Source organism: Lathamus discolor, chromosome 2 (assembly GCF_037157495.1).
Source record: "Lathamus discolor isolate bLatDis1 chromosome 2, bLatDis1.hap1, whole genome shotgun sequence".
Lineage (NCBI taxonomy): Eukaryota > Metazoa > Chordata > Aves > Psittaciformes > Psittacidae > Lathamus > Lathamus discolor.
The window spans coordinates 160,034,374-160,051,213 of NC_088885.1; the positions used below are offsets into that span (position 1 = coordinate 160,034,374).

The 16,840-nt window shown below is 53.2% G+C and overlaps 3 protein-coding genes across 3 annotated transcripts; all 3 read left to right on the forward strand.

Moving 5' to 3' along the window:
• Window positions 1-264: 264 nt before the first annotated feature.
• LOC136009489 (feather keratin 1-like) lies at window positions 265-582 on the forward strand. The gene has a single exon (XM_065669480.1). The coding sequence runs from the start codon at window positions 265-267 to the stop codon at window positions 580-582; it is 318 nt and encodes a 105-aa protein (XP_065525552.1).
• Window positions 583-5,320: 4,738 nt separating this feature from the next.
• LOC136009490 (feather beta keratin-like) lies at window positions 5,321-5,644 on the forward strand. Its single transcript, XM_065669482.1, has one exon. It carries the CDS (start codon window positions 5,330-5,332, stop codon window positions 5,642-5,644), a length of 315 nt encoding a protein of 104 aa, XP_065525554.1. The 5' UTR covers window positions 5,321-5,329.
• A 6,809-nt stretch (window positions 5,645-12,453) lies between these two features.
• LOC136009491 (feather keratin 1-like) lies at window positions 12,454-12,765 on the forward strand. Its single transcript, XM_065669483.1, has one exon. The coding sequence runs from the start codon at window positions 12,454-12,456 to the stop codon at window positions 12,763-12,765; it is 312 nt and encodes a 103-aa protein (XP_065525555.1).
• Window positions 12,766-16,840: the final 4,075 nt, after the last annotated feature.

The following is a 16,840-nucleotide window of genomic DNA, read 5'->3' on the forward strand; positions in this document are numbered from 1 at the left end:
AGCACCACAGCCCCACAGCCCCACACCAGCCTCCCCACTGCCTCGCCCTGCTGCACCACCGCCCCTCGCACCCCCACGCCCTCCGCTCTCCACACACCCTCTCCTCTCCTCTCCTCTCCTCTCCTCTCCTCTCCTCTCCTCTCCTCTCCTCTCCTCTCCTCTCCTCTCCTCTCCTCTCCTCTCCTCTCCTCTCCTCTCCTCTCCTCTCCTCTCCTCCATTCTCCCCTCTCCTGTCCCCTGCCAGGGCCCCTCCACACCACAGACATGGCCTGTTCCGACCTCTGCAGCCCCTGCGGACCCACCCCGCTGGCCAACAGCTGCAACGAGCCCTGTGTCAGGCAGTGCGAGGACTCCCGCGTCGTCATCCAGCCTCCCGCCGTGCTGGTCACCCTGCCAGGACCCATCCTCAGCTCCTTCCCCCAGAGCACCGCCGTCGGATCCTCCTCATCCGCTGCCGTGGGCAACGTCCTCAGCGCCCAGGGAGTGCCCATCTCCTCTGGGGGCTTCGGCTACAGGGGCCTGGGCTACGGCTTCGGAGGCCTGGGCTTCTACGGCGGAGGAAGAGGATACAACATCTGCTGAGGGCCCTTGACAACACGCATGAAACCACTCACGTACATTCTAGAAGCAATGGCATGGATTGTGGATTCACGGGTGGGGTAATGCTGGCACACCAGTTCACCTTCCGTAGCTCCTTAAGCAAGCAGGGAAGGGGCCAGCCCAGGCTGCCTGCTAGCGTGGCCCATGGATGTCTTCCTCTTCTCCAAATTCCTTCTCTGCACCACCCCATCTGCTGCATGCAGTACTGTGTGCCGCACCAGCATCTTACAGGCTAAACAGCATTTGGGGATCTCCGGTGGGTTCCTCCCCAATCAAGCCAGGAAGACCTCAGTGCTCTGACAAAATCTACTGCATACAGAAGACCTCACTGCATGGTCACTCTACTTGCATCTCAGCTCTCTTCCTCCTTATGCTTGTACGTTTTCATGCTTTTATCTCAATAAAGTTCTCCTGCATCCCAGCCTCTGACACCTCTTCCCCTTTCTTCTACCAAAGCTGTTCCAGCTTCATGCAGCACAAAGCCAGGGCTCAACAGGCCATCTGTGTGGCTGAAAAAGGCCACAAGGATTCTCCTGGGAAATAACCACCACGACCAACAGACACTGGCACCTGGGGTGCTTTCACAATGCGATAGAGGTTTGAGGAAGCGCTGGCTCAAACATAGTCATGAACATGACAACACTCCCATGAGCACGCCTCTGATGGAGTCACCACAGACTCATGAGACCATCTGGGTGGTGTTCCAGGCCCCCCCAACTACAAGGACCTTGGGTAGCCTATGCAGTGTGCACAGAGCACCACCTTTTCTGCTCTGAGATCCTGCTCTCACCCAGGTGTGGGTCGATGTTGCACTGACCACCCGGCTGCTTGGTCCCCATTCCACACACACCACAGTTCCCAGGCCATGGTCTCACCTTGTTATGGGGTCCACAAAAGAGGACTTGGAGTTTCCCTAGCCATCAGCACCTCTTCACTGAGAAGCCCATCAATGACCCACGCAGGAGGTCTCCTGAGCACCATCCTCCCTGCTGCAGAATCTCTGGACCACTTCTGCAGGGGACCCAAAGCCAACATTCCTCAGCTCTGATGTCACAGAGAAAGCCCCCAGTGTGAGGTCACAATCCTCCTCACCTTAACTCAGCACCGCCCTACATAGAGCACTGGAGACAGGTGCAGGACCAAGCCTGTGACCCAGTTCTGCTGCAAAGATGGGGCTCCATGAGTGGAGCTTGGCTGGGCATCAAGTGCTCAAGGAGCTGCTCTATCACTCCGCTTCCTTGAGAGGGGAGAGAAGAATAAGATGAAAGTCTCCTGAATCGGGATAAGAACATGGAGATCACTCACTGCTTTCCAGTGGCAGCAAAACAGACTTCATATGTTGAAATACACTTATCGAAATCAAAAGTCACAGGAGAATTAGGAGAACTTGAAACAAATCCTAGCACACACTCCCCCAACCTCTCCCTTCTTCCAGGTTCATCTTGCCTCCTACATTACTTACTCCCTTTCCCAAAACAGTACAGAGGGATGGGAAGGGGAATTGCGGTCAGTTCAGCCCACATTGTCTCTGCCACTCCACCCTCCTCACTCTCTTCATCTGCTCCATTCTGGGGCCCCTTCCACAGGAAACAGCCCTCCGTGAACTTAGGTGAATCCTTCCCACAGCCTCTATCGGACTTGGAGAAAGCTTCAGGCACCTTCTCACGGGAGACACCACAGCAACATAATGGCTAACAAAAACTTTCCACATAAAAGCACTCACCCAGCGAACACTTTGCAAGAAAAAAGGCCACCAAGACAACCACAGAGCACATCCACAGGGAAAGGACGGGCCAAAAGACAGGCTTAGAGACCTGGCAGCAAGGCAGAGAGGGACCGGATGCGATGGGAGGGGCAGGACCCTCACGGCCAGCACAGCTCCAAAGCTCAGAGCAGTGTAACAATGCTGTGAGGATATGGGACCCCCTCTTCACAATTCCTCTTGCCTCAATAACGGTCTCCTCCATCCCAGCCTCTGATGCCTCCTCTCCCTTTCTTCTACCAAGGCTCTTCCAACTTCACGCAGCACTAAGTCAGGTATCAGAAGGTCATCCAGGTAAGTGGAAAAAGGCCATAAGTCTTCTCCTGGGATGTATGCTACCACCGGCATCAAAGACAGGCTCCTGGGTGGCCTCCACAACGTGACACAGTAGCTTGAGGCACCAAATGGCTCAAACAGTCTTGAACATGACTACGTTCCCCTGAACATGCCCCTGATGAAGTTGCCCCAGTCTCATGGGCACTTCTGGCTGGGGTCCCAAGACCACCCATACAGGGACTAATGGACCCTTACTGCTTTGCTGCAAGGACCATGGATAACCCCATACAGCGTGCCCAGATCACAACCCTCGTTGCTCTGGGCTCCTCCTCTAATCCTAGTTTGGGTCCTTGTTGCATTGACCTCCTGGGTCCACAGTCCCCATTCCGTTCACATCACAGTCTGCAGACTATGTTCTCAGCATGATATGGGGTCAATAAATGATGCCTTTGGGCCTATCTTGGACACAGGCTCCTCATCACTACGCATTCCAACAGTGCAGGGGGTCTCCAGAACAACCATCCTCCCTACTGCTGTGCCCCTGGACCACCTCTGCAGGGGACCCAAGCCACCATCCCTCTGCTCTGAGGTCACAGAGAAAGGCCCCACTATGAGGTCACAATCCTCCTCACAGTGGCACAATGAGGCCGGGTACAAGGCAATGGGGACGAGGTGCAGGAGCAAGCCTGTCACCCTGTTCTCCTGTGAAGATGGGGCTCTGTGGTGGGTTCACCTTGGCTGGGCACCAAGTGCTCACTGAGCCCCTGCATCACTCTTCTTCCTCAACTGCATTAGGGGGAGAAGAATAAGACTGAAGCCTCCAGAGTCAAGATAAGAAAATGGAGATCACTCAACAGGTTCCAGTGGCAGCAAAACAGAATTCATATGGGGAAATTCATGTAACAAAATCAGGGTAGAGAAATAAGAAAATAATCAACTCTTAAAACACTTTCCCACAGTGCCTCCTTTATTCAAGGATCCTCTTCCTCAACTGGGTAGGGGGAGAAGATCCCAAGTAGAAATAAGGACATGGAGATCACTCACCAGGTTCCAGTAGCAGCAAAACAGACTTAACTAAGGGAAATTAATTTATCAAAAGCAGAGTAGAATTAAGAGAAATAAAGCCAATTATTAAAAAACCTGCCCCCAACCTCTCCCTTCTTCAAGGTTCATCTTCCCTTCTAAATTACTGCTCCCTTGCAGAAAACAGCACAGAGAGATGGGAATGGGAATTGCCGTCAATTCACCCCACTTTATCTCTGCTCTTCCTTCCCTCTCACACTCTTCCCCTACTCCATTGTTGGTCCTCGTCCACAGGAAAAAGCCTTCCACAGATTTACGTGAGTCCTTCCTACAGCCTTTATCGGATATGGGGGACGCTTCTGCCATCTTCTCAGGAAAGACAACACAGCAGCCCAATGGCTACCAAAACATTACCACGTAAACCCACTACACCCAGGGACAACCTCCCAAGCACAAGGGCAGAAAGACACCCACAGAGCTCACCCAAAAGGGAAGGCCCAAAGCCATGCTTAGTGACCAGGCAGCAATACAGGGAGGGACCAAATGCAATAGAAGGGGCAGCCCCTCACGCAACACTTCTCCAAAGCCCAGGCAAACCTGAAATGAGTACGAGGACATGGGGGCCAGTCTTCACAAGGAACCCACAAACACCACACATAAGTGCTAAGAGATGACATCACTGATGATACCCCACCTCTCCAACGCTTTGGTTGCACGTTCTGCCAAGTGTTATAAAATTGGCCGTCAACACCAAGCCTTTGGTCTCTAATACTTGAAAGCTGTCGCCATGGCCAAAATGGGTACAGCCCGGTTTCTTGTTTCTTCATTGTATTTCATTGTGCGCTCAGGACATAGAGTTGCCAGAACAGAAGAGGTTGTCCTGTAAACCTAAGAAATGTAAATGGAGCCCAACACTGGGCACAGGTCAGGCTGACCAGCCTTCAGTGTGCCAGATCCACCCTCTTGATTTTCTCCCAAGTACAAAGGGATGAGCTCTATTTCAACCATCAGGAAGCACTGCAAGAAACCCACAAACCACAGCCAGGAGTGACACAGGATGACATCACTGACGACACCCCCACCTCTCCAATGCTTTTGCTGCATGTTCTGCCAAATACCCTGACAGGCACCATCAACACCAAGCCTTTGGTCTCTAATACCTGAAAGCTGCCGCCAGGGCCAGAAGCACACGTCCTCAACAGGAGGACATGAACTTCCAGAATACTTGGATGGAAAACACAGCCACAACTAATTGCTTGCAAGGCTCTGACATGCACCAGGAGCTTGCACAAACACGCTGCCATGCACAAAGACTGCCTCAGCCCCCTCGGGCACTGCAGGACCAGCATAAAAGCCGGCCCAGCGCCTCTGTCCCTCACTCGCCTCTGCTAACGCCTTCTCCTGCGCGCTCAACAAGGTGAGCCTCAAGCCCCTTGCCCTCTGCTCCTGCCCCCCTGCCCCGGCTCTTCCAGCACACTCTGCCCCAGCCTCAGCACCCCTCAAGCCGCCCCAGCACCACAGCCCCACAGCCCCACACCAGCCTCCCCACTGCCTCGCCCTCCTGCACCACCGCCCCTCGCACCCCCACGCCCTCCGCTCTCCCCACACCCTCTCCTCTCCTCTCCTCTCCTCTCCTGTCCCCTGCCAGGGCCCCTCCACACCACAGACATGGCCTGCTACGACCGCTGCAGCCCCTGCGGACCCACCCCGCTGGCCAACAGCTGCAACGAGCCCTGTGTCAGGCAGTGCGAGGACTCCCGCGTCGTCATCCAGCCTTCCACCGTGCTGGTCACCCTGCCAGGACCCATCCTCAGCTCCTTCCCCCAGAGCACCGCCGTCGGATCCTCCTCATCCGCTGCCGTGGGCAACGTCCTCAGCGCCCAGGGAGTGCCCGTCTCCTCTGGGGGGTTCGGCTACGGCCTTGGCTATGGCTACGGGGGCCTGGGCTGCTACGGCAGAGGAAGAAGATACAACATCTGCTAAAGACCCTTGACAACACGCAGGAAACCACTCACGTACTTTCAAGAAGCAAGGATATGGACTGAGGATGTTCTTCTGGGCTGGTTTTGATGTGTGGACCTGCCCACAACAGCTTCTGATCTTAAGCTACCAAGAGAGTCAGGGCTGGGGGCCAGCCCAGCCTGTTTGTTCCATAGTGCATGGACCCTCCTCTTTTCCCACTTCTTTCTCTGCATCGCTCCTTTGGTGATGTTCTGTACTTTCTGCGGTGAAAAACATCTCAAGCGGCAAAAACCACTGGGGGAAACTTCATGGATCTGCTCCTTCTGCAAGGCAGAAAGACCTTGATACTCTGGCATAGTCTACTGCAAGCAGAAGACCTTGACAGATGGTCACTCTACTTGCACATCAGACCCTCTCCTTTCCAGTTGGGGCTTTTATCTTTTCACTCTTTTACCTCAATAAAGTTTTCCTGCATCCCAGCATGAGAAGCCTCCTCTTCATTTCTCTTACCAAGGCTCTTCCACCTACACCCATCAAAAGTCAGGTCTCTACAGGCCACTAGGATTGGTGGAAAAGGGCCACCAGTCACCTCCTAGGATAAATGCCAGGACAGCCAACAACAGCACAGAGTGGCAGGAGGAGGCCATCCAGAACATGACATATGCCCATCACTGGCTCAAACAAATGATTTCAGGTGATAACACTCCCCTCTGCATACCTCAGATAACGTGTCCCATTGCGAGCAAACACTTGACTATTTCGGAGTAGCTAGAGTGTCCAGCTACAGCAGATTGTCTTAGACATGGACAGTTGGGTTTCAGTAGCTTCCACCTTGGAGATTTCACAACCTCTTCCACTCATTGACCTCCCTTACACTAAAAAAGGATTTCCTTCTTTGCCCATGGAATTTCACCTTATTTCCCTTGTGCCCACAGCCTCTTGTCCTGCCACTGATCACAAGTCTCTGGGCCCAGCCCTTCAGCCACTTTGCAGTTCCCCTCCCTCGGCTCTTTCACAACCCAGACTTTCTCTGCTTACTAGGAGCGTGTCATGGGAGACAGTGACAAAAGCTTCCTTCAAGTACAGCTCAGCAATAGACACTGCTCTAACCTTGGCCAACACCCAGTGCCTTCAACAGGGAAGACACAGAGGTTGGTCAAGGACAATTTCCCCTCCCAAAATCCACACCTAAACCACAGCCTGTCACCCTGACCTTGCTGGGCACAGCACTGCTCTCCAGGAAGGTTTCTTCTGTCACCTTCTGTAGGAATGAGGTCAGGCTCCACAGCCTCTACTTTCTGAGAATGTACCTCCTGATCTTCTTCACAATATGAGGCTCATGAGCTCTCTCCCAGCCTACTGGAACTGCTCCCAGGCACCACGACTTGCTCCAGGAGCTCCATGTCTCTCTTCTACTGGGGAGAACAAAACACAGAACTCCAGGTGATGCTTCACCAGGGATCAGCACAATATTCATTGCTCCACTTGCTGAAAGGACCATTCCTATCTCATGCAGGGTGCCCAGATCAGCATCCTCCTTGCTATGCTGTCCTTCTCTGGCCCAAGTGTGGATTCTTGTTGCATTGACCCCCTGGCTGCATGGTCCACATTCCACACATGCCAGGGTTCCCTGTCCATGGTCTCACCTTGCTATGGGTCAGTTGACATGCTGGAGGCAAGAAATGCCATCCAGAGGGATCATGACACATTTGTGAGGTGGGCTGATGCCAACTTTATGAAGTTTGACCATGCCAAGTGCAAGGGCCTGCACCTGGGTCAGAGCAATCCCAGGCTCAGCTGCAGGGAGGGCAGAGAAGAGATTCAGAGCAGCCCTGCAGAGAAGGACTTGGGGGTGCTGGTCGATGAGAAAATGAACATGAGCCGGCTTCAGTGTGCGCTCGCAGCCCAGAAAGCCAACCGTGTCCTGGGCTTCATCAAAAGGAGCGTGACCAGCAGGGCGAAGGAGGTGATCCTGCCCCTCTGCTCTGCTCTTGTGAGACCTCACCTGGAGCATTGTGTGCAGTTCTGGTGTCCTCAACATAAAAAGGACATGGAACTGTTGGGACAAGTCCAGAGGAGGACACGAGGATGATCAGGGAACTGGAGCACCTCCCGTATGAAGACAGGCTGAGGAAGTTGGGGCTGTTCAGCCTGGAGAAGAAAAGCTGTGTGGAGATCTCACAGCAGCCTTGTAGTGTCTTAAGGTAGCCTATAAGGATGTAGGGAAGGGACTCTTCATTAAGGACTGTAGTGATAGGGCAAGGGGTAACAGGTTAAAACTTAAACAGGGGAAGATTAGACTGGATATAAGGAGGAAGTTGTTTACTGTGAGGGTGGTGAGGCACTGGAATGGGCTGCCCGAGGAAGTTGTGAATGCTTCACCCCTGGTAGTGCTCAAGGCCAGGTTGGACAAAGCCTTGGGTTAAATAGTTTAGTGTGAAGTGTCCCTGCCCATGGCAGGGGGGTTGGAACTCGATGATCTTAAGGTTCTTTCCAACACAAACTCTTCTATGATTTTTCTATTCTACAAGGCTGTGAAACAGCTCTGCTGCAAAGATGGGGCTCTACGCTGGGTTAACCTTGGCTGGGTGACAAGTCCTCATTGGGCTGCTCCATCACTTCCTCAGCTGTGTACAAGAAGAATATGACAAAAGGCTCCTGAGCTGAGATAACAACACGGAAATCACTCACTGGTTTCCAGAGGTACCAGAATAGACTTTGCTTGGGGTAATTCATTAATCAAAATCAAAAGACAGAGTAGAATTATGAGAAATGAAAACAAATTTTAAATGAGCTTCCCCCAACCTTCCACTACTGCGGGTCCACCTCCCCTCCTGAAATCATAGAATCATAGAATCATAGAATGGTTAGGGTTGAAAAGGACCTTAAGATCATCTAGTTCCAACCCCCCTGCCACAGGCAGGGACACCTCTCACTAAACCATCCAACACAAGGCTTCATCCAACCTGGCCTTGAACACTGCCAGGGATGGAGCGCTCACACTCCCTCTCCCGAAATGACAAAGGGAGATGGAGAAAAAGCGTTATGATCATTTCACCACACGCTGTCTCTGCCACTCCTTCCTCCGAATAAACTGAAGTTAACTACATAATAACCTAAAAAAATCTTAACTGCATAAACCCAGTACACCAGGTGACAACCTTACAAGAACAATTGGGCAACAGGACACCCACAGAGGTCACTCAGTGCGAAAGGACAGGCCTGAAGACAGGCTTAGAGACCTGGCAGCAAGGTGGGGAGGGACTGAATGCAGTGGAAGGGGCAGCCCCTCACAGCCAGCATAGCTCCAAATCCCAGACCAGCCTGACTCACCACATGAGTGCTACGGGATGACCTCACTCACAACACCCCAGCTCTCAAACACTTTGGTTGCAAGTTCGGCCAAGTGTCCTAAAAAGCACCACAAACACCAAGTATTTGGCCTTAAATTATTGTACTTAAAAGCTGCCGCCAGGCCCACATGGACACATCCTCAACAGGAGAACATGCAAAGAGAGCACTGTGGGAAGGAAAACACAACCACAACTCATGACTTGCCAGGCTGTGGCACGCACCAGCTGCTTGCTGACAAATGCTGCCACGCACAAAGGCTGTCCCGCCCCTCGGGGACCAGCGTAAAAGCCAGCCCAGTCCCTCAGCTGGCCTGAAATCCAGAGGAGAATGGGCCCACCTCGTGCTGCCTGGACACAGGGCTCATGGACCTCCTCTTCTTCTCCAACTTCCTTCTCCGCACTTCTCATTCTGATCTAGTCCACTTCAAACACTATCTCACAGCCCAAACCCCACTGGGAATCTCTAGAGCACGGCTCCCTCTGTGGGGCACAAAGACCTCAGGATTCGGGCAGCACCTGCTACACACAGAGGACCCGGCTGATGGTTGCCCGGCTTTTACCTCACACTGGTCCCCTTGGTTCTCCTGACCTTTCACCATTTTTTTCTTCAATAAACTTCTGCATCCAAGCGTAAGAGGCCTCCTCTTCTTCACTTCTCCCAGTGCTCATCCAACCTCGACCAGCACAAAGCTAGGGCTCAATAGGCCATCAACTTGGTGGAAAAGCTCCACCACACCACAGTAATGTATTAAATCCCCTGCAAAACCCTCCTGTGGACTTCTAGCACAGACATCAGCTCTTCCCTTGCCTAAAACCTTGCAAATGCTAATGAACTTCTATGCACACCTCGGACACAAGCTCCCCAAGGCAGCACACACTTGACCAAGTCTCTTTCCAAGCACAGCTACCTGGCCATTTGTCCTGGTTTGAGCTGCAGCAGTTTTCTCCTTCTTAGGAGCTAGTACAGTGCTGTGTTTTGATCTTTTGGCCTGGGAACAGTGCTGATAACGCCGATGTTTTCAGTTGCTGCTCGAATGTTTGGTCTGGCCAAGGACTTTCTGAGCCTCATGCTCTGCCAGGGAGGAGGGGAGGCTGGGAGGAAGCAGAGACAGGACACCTGACCCAAACTAGCCAAAGAGGTATTCCATACCACTGCACGTCATGCCCAGGATGTAACTTGGAGTTACCCGGAAGGGCTGGGACTGCAGGGTTGGACGAGGTATCGGTCGGTGCTCTGCTGGGGGGAGTGGGGCGAGTTATTGGTCGGCTGGTGTTGAGCTGTTGTATTCTTTCCTCTTGTTATTTCCTTTAGCACTATTATTATTGGTGGTAGCAGCACTGACTTGTGTTATACCTTAGTTACTAAACTGTTCTTATCTCAACCCATGGGAGTTGCATTTTTTTCGATTCTCATCTCCGTCCCTCCAGAAGCAGGGAGAGGGCAAGAAGGGGGGGAGTGAGTGGACGAGGTTTGTGGTTGGGTTTAAACCACGACACCATCACAAGCAGAAACATAGCAAACAGAATAATTTACTGCACAAGGGAGCGCTGGTTATCATCTATTTCAGGACAGCCTCCTCAAATGGTCAGCATGAACATGATGTCAAAGATGTCCAGTCAGCTTTTCAGTGTCTCGAACACCTTCCTGCACAACCAGTGCTGCCTTCTCTTCCAAGGAAAAGGGCACGTCTTTACGGCTTCCCCCATTCATCCTTGCCCTGGACATGGCACTGATGAGAACATTCTCTCTCCCTTCTCTTCATTCCCTCCCACTCAGGATATAGACACACTGATGACCTCTGCCCTGTGCAGCCTTGCCTCCTGGCTGAAAAAACCCTCCCGCCTCTCTAAGCTTCTCATAGCAAGGATCTCCCAGTCCCTACAGCATCTTGGTGGTCCTCTATTGGACTGGACCCAATACATCCATGATCTTCTTCTAGTGAGAAGTTCTCAACTGGACATAGGCCTCCACACAAAGTCTCACCACAATGAAGAGAGAGCAAGAACACACACACACACAAACCAACCTGCTTGCAAATCGCTTCCCAATGCTGCCATGGAGACTCTTGGCGTCTTTTGAGGAAAGGGTGCATTGCTGCACCGTCCTGAGCTTGTTCTCCACCAGCACCACAAAGCTGTACTCAGCAAAGCTCCTTTCCAGCCTCTCAGTCTCCAGCACGTTCTGACAACAGGCACCATTCCTCTGTACATGGAAAATTTTACATTTCTTCCTGTTGAACGTCAGCAGATTCCTACCTGCCCATTCTCCAGCACCTCCTGTTCCCTCTGCATCATGGCACAACCATCCAGCATCTCAGCCTCTCTCCAGATTTTGCATCATCTCTAAACCTGCTGAGAGAGCACCCAAGCCAACTGCCCACAAACACAGGTGACCCCACATCCCATGAACATTCGAGCAGAGAAAGCATCAAAGCTTTGCCTGAATACTGAGGTAAACAACAGAAGAGCACTCTCCTTAGCACCAAAATTGATCATTTCAAAGTAGAACACCCTTAAAAAGGTGGTCTTCTAACAAGGTGCCCAACATCGAGCACTGCATCAAACCAGAGTCCAGGCTGCAAACGCGCCACTCATAGAACAGCGTAGCTCTACAACTGGGGCAACACAAACTTTTGGAAGTGCTCCCCACATCACAGGAATAACCAGATCTCAAGCACAGTTTGCAGGACCACAGCCTGCTGGTGCAAACGGCCCTCCCCTGACACGGCTACGAGGACATGGGAAACCTCTTCACAAGGCACCCACAAACCACACCACACGAGTGCCACGGGATGACCTCACTCACACCACCCCACCTCGAACGCTCTGGTTATGTCTGCACAGTGCCCTGACAGACACTTTCCATGCAAATCGTCCCAAACACACACGGGCACTTGAAGGCTGCCGCCAGGGCCGGATGGACTCGACCTCAACAGAGGACATGCAAAGGGAGCGCTGTGGGAAGGAAAACAGGCCCCAGCTCATGACTTGCCAGGCTGTGGCACGCACCAGCTGCTTGCTGACAAATGCTGCCCTGCGCAAAGGCTGTCCCGCCCCTCGGGGACCAGCATAAAAGCCGGCCCAGCGCCTCTGTCCCTCACTCGCCTCTGCTGACGCCTTCTCCTGTGCGCTCAACAAGGTGAGCCTCAAGCCCCTTGCCCTCTGCTCCTGCCCCCCTGCCCCGGCTCTTCCAGCACGCTCTGCCCCAGCCTCAGCACCCCTCAAGCCTCCCCAGCACCACAGCCCCACAGCCCCACACCAGCCTCCCCACTGCCTCGCCCTCCTGCACCACCGCCCCTCGCACCCCCACGCCCTCCGCTCTCCCCACACCCTCTCCTCTCCTCTCCTCTCCTCTCCTCTCCTCTCCTCTCCTCTCCTCTCCTCTCCTCTCCTCTCCTCTCCTCTCCTCTCCTCTCCTCTCCTCTCCTCCATTCTCTCCTCTCCTGTCCCCTGCCAGGGCCCCTCCACACCACAGACATGGCCTGCTCCGACCTCTGCCGCCCCTGCGGACCCACCCCGCTGGCCAACAGCTGCAACGAGCCCTGTGTCAGGCAGTGCGAGGACTCCCGCGTCGTCATCCAGCCTCCCGCCGTGCTGGTCACCCTGCCAGGACCCATCCTCAGCTCCTTCCCCCAGAGCACCGCCGTCGGATCCTCCTCATCCGCTGCCGTGGGCAACGTCCTCAGCGCCCAGGGAGTGCCCGTCTCCTCTGGGGGCTTCGGCTACGGCCTTGGCTACGGCTTCGGAGGCCTGGGCTGCTATGGCAGAGGAAGAGGTTACATCTGCTAAGCGTGGCCCATGGATGTCTTCCTCTTCTCCAAATTCCTTCTCTGCACCACCCCATCTGCTTCATGCAGTACTGTGTGCTGCACCAGCATCTTATAGGCTAAACAGCATCAGGGGACCTCCAATGGTTTCCACCCCACGCAAGCCAGGAAGACCTCGGTGCTCTGACAAAATCTACTGCATATAGAAGACCTCAGTGCATGGTCACTCTACTTGCATCTCAGCTCTCTTCCTCCTTATGCTTGTACGTTTTCATGCTTTTATCTCAATAAAGTTCTCCTGCATCCCAGCCTCTGACACCTCCTCACCCTTTCTTCTACCAAAGCTCTTCCAACTTCATGCAGCACAAAGCCAGGGCTCAACAGCCCATCTGTGTGGCTGAAAAAGGCCACAAGGATTCTCCTGGGAAATAACCACCACGACCAACAGACACTGGCACCTGGGGTGCTTTCACAATGTGGTAGACGTTTGAGGAAGCGCTGGCTCAAACATAGTCATGAACATGACAACACTCCCATGAGCACGCCTCTGATGGAGTCACCACAGACTCATGAGACCATTTGGGTGGTGTTCCAGGCCCCCCAACCACAAGGACCTTGGGTTGCCTATGCAGTGTGCACAGATCACCACCTTTTCTGCTCTGAGATCCTGCTCTCACCCAGGTGTGGGTCGGTGTTGCACTGACCACCCAGCTGCTTGGTCCCCACTCCACACACACCACAGTTCCCAGGCCATGGTCTCACCTTGTTATGGGGTCCACAAAAGAGGACTTGGATTTTCCCTAGCCATCAGCACCTCTTCACTGAGAAGCCCATCAATGACCCACGCAGGAGGTCTCCTGAGCACCATCCTCCCTGCTGCAGAATCTCTGGACCACTTCTGCAGGGGACCCAAAGCCAACATTCCTCAGCTCTGATGTCACAGAGAAAGCCCCCAGTGTGAGGTCACAATCCTCCTCACCTTGGCTCAGCACCACCCTACATAGAGCACTGGAGACAAGTGCAGGACCAAGCCTGTGACCCAGTTCTGCTGCAAAGATGGGGCTCCATGAGTGGAGCTTGGCTGGGCATCAAGTGCTTAAGGAGCTGCTCTATCGCTCTGCTTCCTTGAGAGGGGAGAGAAAAATAAGATGAAAGTCTCCCGAATCGGGATAAGAACATGGAGATCACTCACTGCTTTCCAGTGGCAGCAAAACAGACTTAATATGTTGAAATACACTTATCGAAATCAAAAGTCACAGGAGAATTAGGAGAACTTGAAACAAATCCTAGCACACACTCCCCCAACCTCTCCCTTCTTCCAGGTTCATCTTGCCTCCTACATTACTTACTCCCTTTCCCAAAACAGTACAGAGGGATGGGAAGGGGAATTGCGGTCAGTTCAGCCCACATTGTCTCTGCCACTCCACCCTCCTCACTCTCTTCATCTGCTCCATTCTGGGGCCCCTTCCACAGGAAACAGCCCTCCGTGAACTTAGGTGAATCCTTCCCACAGCCTCTATCGGACTTGGAGAAAGCTTCAGGCACCTTCTCACGGGAGACACCACAGCAACATAATGGCTAACAAAAACATTCCACATAAAAGCACTCACCCAGCGAACACTTTACAAGCACAAAGGCCACCAAGACAACCACAGAGCACATCCACAGGGAAAGGACGGGCCAAAAGACAGGCTTAGAGACCTGGCAGCAAGGCAGAGAGGGACCGGATGCGATGGGAGGGGCAGGACCCTCACGGCCAGCACAGCTCCAAAGCTCAGAGCAGTGTAACAATGCTGTGAGGATATGGGACCCCCTCTTCACAATTCCTCTTGCCTCAATAACGGTCTCCTCCATCCCAGCCTCTGATGCCTCCTCTCCCTTTCTTCTACCAAGGCTCTTCCAACTTCACGCAGCACTAAGTCAGGTATCAGAAGGTCTTCCAGGTAAGTGGAAAAAGGCCATAAGTCTTCTCATGGGAAGTATGCCATCACACGCATCAAAGACAGGCTCCTGGGTGGCCTCCACAACGTGACACAGTAGCTTGAGGCACCAAATGGCTCAAACAGTCTTGAACATGACTACGTTCCCCTGAACATGCCTCTGATGAAGTTGCCCCAGTCTCATGGGCACATCTGGCTGGGGTCCCAAGGCCACCCACACATGGATTCCTGGCCCCTTACCACCTTGCTGCAAGGACCATAGTAACCCCATACAGTGTGCCCAGGTCACCAACCTCGTTGCTCTGGGATCCTTCTCAGACTCCAGTGTGGGTCCTTGTTGCATTGACCTCCTGGGTCCACGGTCCCCATTCCATTCACATCACAGTCTGCAGGCTATGGTCTCATCTTGCTATGGGGTCCATAAATGATGCCTTTGGGCCTATCTTGGACACAGGCTCCTCATCACTATGCATTCCAAAAGTGCAGGGGGTCTCCAGAACAACCATCCTCCCTACTGCTGTGCCCCTGGACCACCTCTGCAGGGGACCCAAGCCACCATCCCTCTGCTCTGAGGTCACAGAGAAAGGCCCCACTATGAGGTCACAATCCTCCTCACAGTGGCACAATGAGGCCGGGTAAAAGGCAATGGGGACGAGGTGCAGGAGCAAGCCTGTCATCCTGTTCTCCTGTGAAGATGGGGCTCTGTGGTGGGTTCACCTTGGCTGGGCACCAAGTGCTCACTGAGCCCCTGCATCACTCCCCTTCCTCAACTGCTTTAGGGGGAGAAGAATAAGACTGAAGCCTCCAGAATCAAGATAAGAAAATGGAGATCACTCACCAGTTTCCAGGGGCAGTAAAACAGACTTCATATGGGGAAATTCATGTAACAAAATCAGGGTAGAGAAATAAGAAAATAATCAACTCTTAAAACACTTTCCCCCAATGCCGCCTTTCTTCAAGGATCCACTTCAGTCCCAAAGTACTTACAACTTCGACCAAAGTGGCACAGGCAAGAGGGGAATGGGACCTGTGGTCAGTACAACACACCTTGTCTCTGCCAACCCTTCCTCTTCACACTCTTAACTTCTTCATTGTGGGCTCACTATAATGGGAAAGAGGCCTCCATTACTTTACCCAACATAGGTCCTTCCCACATGCTCTATTGGACATGGAGAAAGCTTCTGGCATTTTCTCACAGAAGGCACCACAGCAGACCCACGGCTACCAAAACCTGTCCACATAAATGCACTCTCCCAGGGACAGCCTTACAACCACAAAGGGCACCAGGACATGCACAGAATTCAACCAAGGGCTGAAATCAGGATTAGTGACCAGGCAACAAGGCCGGGAGGAATCGAATGCGATCGAAGGGGCAGCTCCCCACGGCCAGCACAGCTCCAAAGCACAGACTGACGTGACAGGGCTCTGAGGAAATGGCACCCATTCTACACAATGCACCTGCAAACCACAGCACATGAGCACCATGGGATAACCTCACTGAGGACACCCCACCTCTCTAACACTTTGGTCGTGTTTACTGCCTGGCCAAAAAGATGCCACAAGAAACAAGCTTCTGGCCTTCAATACTTGCACTTAAAAGCTGCCGCCAGGGCCGGATGGACTCGTCCTCAACAGAGGACATGCAAAGGGAGCGTTGTGGGAAGGAAAACAGGCCCCAGCTCATGACTTGCCAGGCTGTGGCACGCACCAGCTGCTTGCTGACAAATGCTGCCACGCACAAAGGCTGTCCCGCCCCTCAGGGACCAGCATAAAAGCCAGCCCAGTCCCTGAGCAGGCCTGAAATCCAGGGAAGAATGGGCCCACCTCGTGCTGCCTGGACACAGGGCTCATGGACCTCCTCTTCTTCTCCAACTTCCTTCTCCGCACTTCTCATCCTGATCTAGTCCACTTCAAACACTATCTCACAGCCTAAACCACCCGGGAATCTCTAGACCACGGCTCCCTCTGTGGGGCACAAAGACCTCAGGGTTCGGGCAGCACCTGCTACACACAGGGGACCCGGCTGATGGTTGCCCTGCTTTTACCTCACACTGGTTCCCTTCCCTCTCCTGCCTTTTCATGAATTTCTCCTCAATAAACTTCTCCTGCATCCAAGCGTAAGAGGCCTCCTCTTCTTCACTTCTCCCTGTGCTCATC

Coding starts and splice junctions, on each gene's coding strand:
- LOC136009489 (XM_065669480.1), top strand. CDS start 265: ATGGCCTGTTCCGACCTCTGCAGCCCCTGCGGACCCACCCCGCTGGCC.
- LOC136009490 (XM_065669482.1), top strand. CDS start 5,330: ATGGCCTGCTACGACCGCTGCAGCCCCTGCGGACCCACCCCGCTGGCC.
- LOC136009491 (XM_065669483.1), top strand. CDS start 12,454: ATGGCCTGCTCCGACCTCTGCCGCCCCTGCGGACCCACCCCGCTGGCC.